Source organism: Dendronephthya gigantea, unplaced genomic scaffold, assembly GCF_004324835.1.
Source record: "Dendronephthya gigantea isolate DGI-Jeju-01 unplaced genomic scaffold, DenGig_1.0 000983F, whole genome shotgun sequence".
Classification (NCBI taxonomy): Eukaryota; Metazoa; Cnidaria; class Anthozoa; order Malacalcyonacea; family Nephtheidae; genus Dendronephthya; species Dendronephthya gigantea.
In genome coordinates, this window is record NW_021163993.1 from 1 (window position 1) to 9083 (window position 9083).

At 37.2% G+C, this 9083-nt stretch overlaps 1 protein-coding gene and 1 long non-coding RNA gene across 2 annotated transcripts; both read left to right on the forward strand.

The window, feature by feature from the left end:
* Nucleotides 1-405: 405 nt before the first annotated feature.
* Nucleotides 406-8427, forward strand: LOC114544843. The gene is made up of 3 exons (XR_003690647.1): nt 406-458; nt 5797-5872; nt 6637-8427. It is a non-coding gene; the product is annotated as an uncharacterized LOC114544843 (long non-coding RNA).
* Nucleotides 3240-4686, forward strand: LOC114544841. Its single transcript, XM_028563338.1, has one exon. The coding sequence runs from the start codon at nt 3358-3360 to the stop codon at nt 4351-4353; it is 996 nt and encodes a 331-aa protein (XP_028419139.1). The 5' UTR covers nt 3240-3357; the 3' UTR covers nt 4354-4686.
* Nucleotides 8428-9083: the final 656 nt, after the last annotated feature.

A 9083-nucleotide genomic window follows, 5' to 3' on the forward strand; every position in this document is an offset into this window, starting at 1 on the left:
GCTGGCATAAATGTGTTTTTGGCCCGACTCTGAACTTATTTTAGCCCGAGCGTAGCGAGGGTTAAACAGTATTCTGAGGAGGGCCAAAAACACATTTATGCCCAAGAACATCAACTGTATCACTATTATATTAACTTTTTAAAGGGCGATTTTTGTATAGAAACACTACAATGGATAAACACTACAGTCGTTCTTCTGATTGGCTAAGATCAAGGTGGGCTAAAATAGATTTTAGCCTGGCAAATTTATCATTTTAGCCCGCAAAGTACACCGCAATGCCCACCAAAGTTAATATAATAAAATATTAGCTACTACACTTCTTTACTAAAACTGTCTTGTATTATTATATATATATCTGACCATACATAATATTAATATTGTCTAAAATCTTTCATTATTTTATAGGGAGTTTGGATTGGAATCCAAGTGACAAGTATTAATTAATCACTGAAATTACTGTAAGTTTTCATCATCATTGAAATTTACAAGCATGCAATATTCCAGTGGCATGTATGGAGTTCTACCCCTGTTTAATCACCAGAATATTCACATTTAAATTATCATGCTGTTGACAATTTCTACTGTCATCCTGACCCTGGGCAATTAATTTTCACCCTTTTAAAGGGAAAATCATAGGAAATGGACTAGACAAACTATAAACAGAATAAAATGAAAATCTGAAAAGGGAAATTTGCTTTATATCACTATACCCAATACTCAAGGTCAGCAGCAAACCATATCCTGCATGACATGCTCATGTTTGATTTCATTGTTGCATTGATTAATGATTTGGTTATATGCACCATTATTATTATATGTTGATACTGTAGTCCTTCCTTCCAATCCCTCCTCTTCTTACAAATTCAAGTTATCATACTGTACTACATTGCATTGTTTGCTTTGGGACACCATTGTTGTATACATTTAAGCATTTGCAAAAACTGTATTCTGTTGAAAAAGGCTTAGTGGATCGTAATACATACACAGTTTTTCTTCCCCATATAGAAATGATTGATTAAATTACTTTAATTCGAATGAGTAAGCATTTACCTTTAAAATAAGGGGGATTTTCTCTCGGGTAGCAAGCTGTGCCCCGCGCTCTTTAGCTATATTCTGCTCTTGTTGATGTAATATTTTTTGATTTTGTTCAATGATTGTCCGTTGACTTGCCAAAATACGTCGCATGAGTTCCTCATTCTGACCATTGATTGCCATTTTTTTAAAAAACTGGTAGCTTTCGTTAAAAAATTAAATGTTAAGTGTATAAAAACTGGCTTGTCAAACAACTTGAAAATTTTTCCTTCGAGTTTCCCTCTCGAATTCTAGATTTAGCGCGAAATAAATATGAGGCTTCTAATTGGTTGGTTTAGGTCACCTGGACACTTATAGTGTCCCTGAATAGCATCTACTACCCCCGTTTAGCCCTTTGTGTTTCTTTTAAACTCTTGTTTTTATATCAACATCGCTTATAAAAATCTAAAAACAATCATGGCTGAATACAACAACTATATGACCTTGTGTCCACATTGCGAGACCTATTTACCTGCAAGAACTTTCAGGCGACATAGGGAAGTTTATTTTGACCAAAATTCAAACTCGTGGCAAAGAGATCCAATTTTAGAAGGCAGTAGTGATGATGAAGACAACTTTATTGAGATCGACCAGGTCACTCCATGTTTCCCTCTTCCATCAAATCATTGCGATAGCAATTATACTGAACCTGACTCGGCTGATGAATTGTTCCGCGAAGAACTGCTTGAGCGTGAGATCTGGGATGATATTTCAGATAATGAAATCGACGAAGACACTAAAATTCCATCCGTTAGTGTCAATACGTCAGATTCTCCTTCCAACCGCACGTTGCTCAATTGTCTAGTTATTTTACTTGCGTTTTTTTGGACCTACTTTCCCATACCGGACAACGCAATGGAGTTTTTGCTTTTGTCGTTGAAACGATTCTTTCAAGCAGCATCTCTTTCCAACAATTGGCTTGCCACATTCTCCTTGGCTTTTCCTGGATCGCTGTACCTTTTTAGAAAAGAAGTAGGCCTGGTAGGTGACAAGTTTACTAAGTACGTTATTTGTCCAAAATGTTCTTCCTTGTATGAATTCGAAGATTGCTACCGAACAGTTGGTACTCGCAAGGTGTCCAAAACCTGTTCCTTTGTTCGTTTTCCAAATTATAGACAATTGCGCATGCGTCAACCATGCAGCTCAACTCTGTTGAAAGAGGTAACTCTTAAAGATGGTGGTAAGCGATTATATCCTCATAAAATATATTGTTACCAGAGTGTTATTGCAACATTGCAACAGTTTGTTAGGCGAGCTGGTTTTACCCAGCGATGTGAGTTGTGGAGAAATCGTGATATTCGAACTGCTCATCAAGTTATGTGTGACGTATTTGAAGGACGAGTCTGGAGAGATTTTCAGATGTTCAATGGATCATCCTTTCTGGCATCTCCTCGTAATTATAGCTTTATGCTCAATGTTGATTGGATGCAACCATATGATCACACACCATATTCTGTCGGAGTTTTGTACCTTGTTTTGATGAACCTTCCGCGCAGTGAGCGCTTTAAACGACAAAATATTTTTCTCGTCGGAATCATTCCCGGACCTAGTGAGCCCAAGAATAACATTAACTCATACCTTAAACCACTCGTTGATGAGCTTGTTGTTCTTTGGGAGGAAGGCGTGACCCTACGACATTCTGGCTCACTTATTTACCAGAACGCTTTCGAGCTGCTTTGTTGTGCGTAGCCTGTGATATGCCAGCCAGTAAGAAGGTTTGCGGGTTCACTGCTCACAACTCTAAACGTGGTTGCAATAAGTGCACCAAAGAGTTCGTTACTGGTGGATTCGGTGATGCAACTGATTATTCCGGATTCAATTCGAGTAGTGGGAGAAATATTGTTGACCATAGGAGGCATGTTGAGGAGATTTTAGCGCAGTTGACGCAGGAATTGCGTAATGCGAAGGAGTCTCTATATGGCGCTAGATATTCCGAACTTCTCCGACTACCATACTTCGACTGCATTAGGTTTACTATTGTTGATCCGATGCATAATTTATTTCTGGGAACTGCGAAACGCATGATGGAATTGTGGTTGGAACTTTCTCTTTTGACACGTGCAGATTTGGAACTTATTCAACAGAAAGTAGACATATGTAAACACCTTCAAACATGGGTCGACTTCCGTTCAAAATAGCCAAGTCGTTTTCTGGATTTACGGCAGAACAGTGGAAAACCTGGGTAACTGTCTTCTCTCCGTTTGCATTGTTAGGTCATCTACCTGGTATAAACATTACAAATGCTGGTTGAATTTTGTTAAAGCTTGTAAAATTCTGTCACGGCCAATGATTAAAATACATGACGTGGGTCTTGCGCATTCTCTGCTTGTAAAGTTCTGTCGTGATGTCGAAAAGTTATATGGAACACAACGCATTACACCGAATATGCATATGCATACACATTTGGCCGATTGTATTCTTGACTATGGACCAGTGTATAGTTTTTGGTTGTTCAGCTTTGAACGGTACAATGGCATACTGGGTAACTATTCGAACAATAATAAGTCAATTGAATTGCAAATTATGAGAAAGTTTTTGAGAGATCAGAACTTGAGAGAACTTGAATTCCCAAAAGAATGTGTGCAGCATTTTAGCGATTTGACTGATAAACTACAACAGCGCGAAGGCCATCAATCTTGTAGCGAAGTAGTTGATAGCAAGCTTGCAATTGATATTCTTCATTTGTGTGATGGTAGGCTTGACATTCGTGATGAGTTATGGTTTACTCTGGATGGTTACTCCATTGGTTTACCTCACGTTATTGAACAGTTAGATTGTGATGAGCACGAGTACCTGAGTGCTGTTTACAAAATATTTCTTCCTGACATACCAGTCGACAACATTCCTTACCTCTACGACAAATACGCGTCGATCGAATTTTCAGGGGAACGATACGGGTCAGAGTTTTCCCGTCTAAGTCGTTTTGCTTACATTTTAGCAAGGTGGGCAGGACGATTCCATGGAGGTGTGGATATGGAAGGTGTAGAGGAAAGACCGGGCATTATCGATTGTTTCGTACGCCAGTCGATTTCGTATCGGGATAAGGTACATTCGTTTTGTTTTGCGCACGTTCGCTGGTTTCAACGGCACCCTGAACGATTTCATTATGGTAATGATGGAGTTACGCCCGAGATTTGGTGCTCAAACTTGTTCGAGAGTTTTGGTCCGGCGTCCTTTATACCCGTTCAACGCATAGCGCGAAATTTAATACCCGGTTATGATAAAGTTGATGACGAAACCGTCTTGTTTGTTATGCCATTGGAAAGGCGAATTCTTCTGTGATTCAGATGGAATTTGGAGGCTAACTAGTTTAAGTCTGACTATAGCACATTCAAATCAATGCCCTTGATCATGGTTCTTCGTAGTGCTTTAAAGTTCGTAATACCGTGCTGACAGAACTGTGACGTATTTAATACCCAGAAATGGGGGCAGATCAGGGTTAAAGTAACACATAATTAACGGCGTTAAGTGGTTTAATACATGAATGCATCCATGCATGCACGCTATATAACCATATGCCCTAGATTATAACCGCTATTTGTATTATCGCGTTATTAATTCGTGTAAGCCCTAATGGATACTGAACAATATTAATTTATAGGTTCCTTGAAAGCTTGCATGTTGAAAACAGTATTTTATCGTACGTTTGTGGAAATACCGCGTGAAAAATTTAATTTTGCAATCCTCTGGGGCCGGTTGTATAACTGCATGTACTGTAGTTAACGACAGAATTGGCCAATCAGAGTCGTGTATTGCTCATTTAACTATGCAAAATGTACTTAAAGAGTTTTATACATCTGGAGCCGGTTGTATAAAGCTCTTAACTACATTTTGCATAGTTAAATCGTAGTTAACTCAGAAATACATGACTCTGATTGGTCAATTCTGTTACTAACTATGATTAAGAGTTTACTACATTTTTATACAACCGACCCCTGGTCCCTGATCTGCAAAATTATATTCACGCAATATTTCTCCAAACGCACGATAAAAAAATTGATTTACTAAATGTAGACTTAAATTTAGTTCTCACTGGAACAAAGATATTATCAATTAGGTAATTTAAGCACTCTGTTTATACTATATATGCTATCCGAATTTGCTTTCTTGGTATACAATACCACCTTATACTAGCAAGAGACCGTATTGCCCGCGTTGCTTCTAAGCAGTTGTTTTGTCAGCCACCGAAAACCGGGTTTTTGGTTAGGGGCTAGGACTTTTGTTACTTAATTATATTCTAAGTTTTAAAGTTTAATATATCCTGGTTCCGGTTTATGGTACATATTGGTTGAACGTTTTTCAGTGGTTAGGCCAGCCTGCCAACTTAGTCCTGCTATTCTCGTATTTTGATGTTTAAAGAAATCAGTAATGATAATAACAATATGTTCCCATTCGATTAATTTTTCAGTTTTTAAACGGATTCATTTAGAGATTTTCCCCTTTTCGAAAGGCTCTCACTTTTTGAAAGTGAATAAAATTCTAGTTGATGCTTTTCTAGAGAAGTCTCGAAACGCTACCCGTAAACTGGATCCAGGGTGTTTTGTCAACATTAGGTTTAAGACGTTGAATCCAAAGTTATTCAACGTTTTATTTAAAAATATAATCAAAGGCCTTGTATGTTTAGGTACATTTGTTCATATAGCGTTTATTTAATGCATTTTAAACTATTTAAACGTGATTAACGTTGTATTACTTTTCCTGATCTTTGATTCTGACGCCCTTTAGAAATCATACAAATCATCAGCCTTGATACTGCCTCGATTAATTAAGGGTCGTGGTCAAACTTCAGATGAAGAAACGGGTAAGGAAAGTCCAATGGGTGGAGTAATTTTAACGTAGTTGAGTAAACTTTATTTTTCAGCTGTTTTGTTTTTAAACCAAAAAGCTTTGTAGTAGGGTATAGAGAGGCTGCTCTGTTTACTGCTAGGCGCCGAAAACCAGGCCTGCGTAACCCTATGTATAGGTTTCGGCTTTTACTGACGTTTTTGAACGACTGCACTGGTTCTGCTCGAAGATTTTAGTTAAAAATGATAAAAATCCTCGTTTGAAAGCAGCATGTACTTTATTACATAATTATAGTGCTAAGGAACGATTTTGGTATTTTTAAACTGATTGCGTTTGAAGGATATCGTCGATGCGAAGTTTTTTTGAATAGCTTATTCTTTCAAAGGAAATAACTCGGGTCTTTAAAAAGCATGGGTAAACAGGATGTAAGGAGCTCTAGGTTTACTTCCAATAGTCAGAAACAAAGGTGCGAGATCATAGCGGACGCTGTCACTTACAACCGCAACCTGTTTCCAGGATCTAGACCCGTAATAATATAACTGTTAACTGTTTACTTTCCGAGATCATATAGTCCAAAAACCTAATAAAATATATAAATCTAACAAAATTGCACAGTAAAACTTGCCAAAATCCCGAGAATTTCTAAACTTAGTTTGCATAAAGAATAGTTTTATTAATTTAGAACAAGTCATGAGGAAATAACATTAGATATTAAAATATTTTCCCCTTAATTGTGCCACGATTATGTGCCTCTGATCGATATGAAAATCTGCTTAATAGGTATGAAGGAGCCAGTCCTTTTAAGCACGTGAAAGTCATCACTGCATCTTTGAAACGTAACTGACGGGAAGCCAATTTACTTGACGTAACACTGGTGTTAAATGGTCATATTTGCCTTTCGCAGTCACTATTCTTGCAGGAAAGTTGTGTACACGTTGCAGTTTGGCGACATTCTTGTTTCGTGTATTCGCCTAAACAGAAGAAGAGTAATGTACGTAATCTGCTGGATACTAAAGCGTTAGTTTATTATTGTCACAAGGGTATGGTCATCTAGGATATGTTTAATTCGGTTAATTTGACACAGAGATTTCATACATTTCGATACTAAACACCCATCCAATTCCATCCCAAATCGTTTGCAGCGGACAGTGGTTGTAGTTGTTTATCAAGAAAGGACACACTGAAATCTTGTATTCCCTTCAACATTTGTGGTAATCCAAAGCTTTTTTTTTCTGGATTAATAAGCAGACTATTGGAAAAACATGCACCACGTTGCATGCACCACACTGCAATTTTCTGCAAATCATTCCTAAGTTGAGCCTGTGGTAGACTTATTTATAATAAAGAACGACAAGTAGACTTTTGAATAGTCCGCAGAAGATTCCAAAGGGCACGTGCACTTGTCATGAACAGTCGGTAAATGATTTATACAGATGTTAAATAACAATAATGGACTAAGCATGGAGGCCTGAGACACACCATATTCAACCGAGCAAGTATATATCTGACAAATTTTGACCAATTTGACCGACTGTTTCCTTTTAGACAAATAACTCTTAAACCAAGCTATTGTGCGGTAGAAGCACCCATTGAGCGAAGTTTGTTAAGAAGTTCAGATGATTAACGCTTTCAAACGCTTTTGATAAATCTTATCAAGCGACTGTAGTCCATTCCTTTCCATCCATATAGCATCCAAGATCGCATCTGTCAAAAATAGATTTCTGTCGAATGACTCCTTGTCTTACTGCTTTGATGAACGGTAATATAAGGCGTTTTTTCCCTAGTTAAATACTCAGGAAATTGATTTTGCGCGACCACATGGAGCATTTAGCGAAGCTGCTGGGAGCGTGACAGAGGCCGGTTATCATTTAGTATATATTTCAAAGTCTCCTTCTTTTAAAAGTGGTGTGACTTTAACAAGAACAATTAGCGATCTATATCTCTTTTAATGTTGGTAATATAACAGGTAAAGCATCTTTAATCACTCTAAACGATACCTTGTCTATGCTAGGTGCTTTATTTGGTGAAAACGAGTTCACAATCTCATACGTTGATACCGGATAAAAGCGGAATTCGTCCATGTCCTTAGCTAGCCGGTTGTAAACTTTTCGTTCGCCGCACCTTGCGTCCCGCATTTTTACCGCTGATATTTCACGAGGCGAAGCCGATCCCCGCGGCTCACCCCCGGTTTGTGACACATATCGAAAAATTAAATAATTCGATAGATTGAGTTTTTTCAACTTTAATTTATATAACTCGGACACGGACAGGTAGTTACCTTTTTAATGTTCGTTCCTTGTTTTTATGTAGAATTTATTTTTAGCTAAGTTATTGATTGTATTTTAAATTGAGGGCCTACATGAAAAGCACCTATGGGTGATTGTGGCACCCTCATAAAATATTTTGATAATAATAAAAAAATAATAAATAACAGGAACTTCGTGTAATGTCAAGCTAAGCATATATAGTCTGCCGCCTCGCTTCGGCTCGAAAAATAATGTTACTTTAAAACGTCAAAAATCTGTTTCTTTATGACATACCTAATGACTTTAAAGTGGTATTCTGATTCATTCCGAGCAGTTAAGCTTTTTTATAACGAAAAGTAAATTTTTCGGTTTCTAATGTGATATTTCGCAAACTCTGATCTTTTATCAATATTTCGCGCTCTTTATATAAATCTATATCGCTATATAAATTTATATCGCGACTGTATCGATATGTATCGATAATACCAGTATTTAATATGCTCAAACTTATCAAGTAAAGTAGATTGTCTTCCTTCAATGATGTCATCAGGGGGTTCCTTTTATCCCTATCGCCCGGTGACACTCATAACGCTAATCCGCCCCCGCACACTTGCGCTCTAATACTCACGCCACCGATACCCAGAGGTTTACAATCTAATTTAAATTAATCGACAACTATAAAAAAGGTTTTAACGCACTAGAAAAACGCTAAAAATGAAGCCGCGTATAGGTTTCAACCAAATTAATATAAGGTCTTCGTTTAGATGGTTATAATAAGTATAGATATAGTTTATAATAGTAATTGTGATTTGAAAATTGAAATTTAATTTAGGAATCGTTCGAAAATTTAATTCAACAAAATTGCAATAGATTTGCTCTATACAGCAAATTTGACACGGATTTGGTATTATATTTGCTACAGTAATATTTATATGCAAATTTGTGTGCCAATTTGTTGCCAATTTGTTGGAAATATATATG

Excerpts from the sequence above, each read along its gene's own strand:
- LOC114544841 (XM_028563338.1), top strand. The coding sequence starts at position 3,358 with ATGATTAAAATACATGACGTGGGTCTTGCGCATTCTCTGCTTGTAAAG.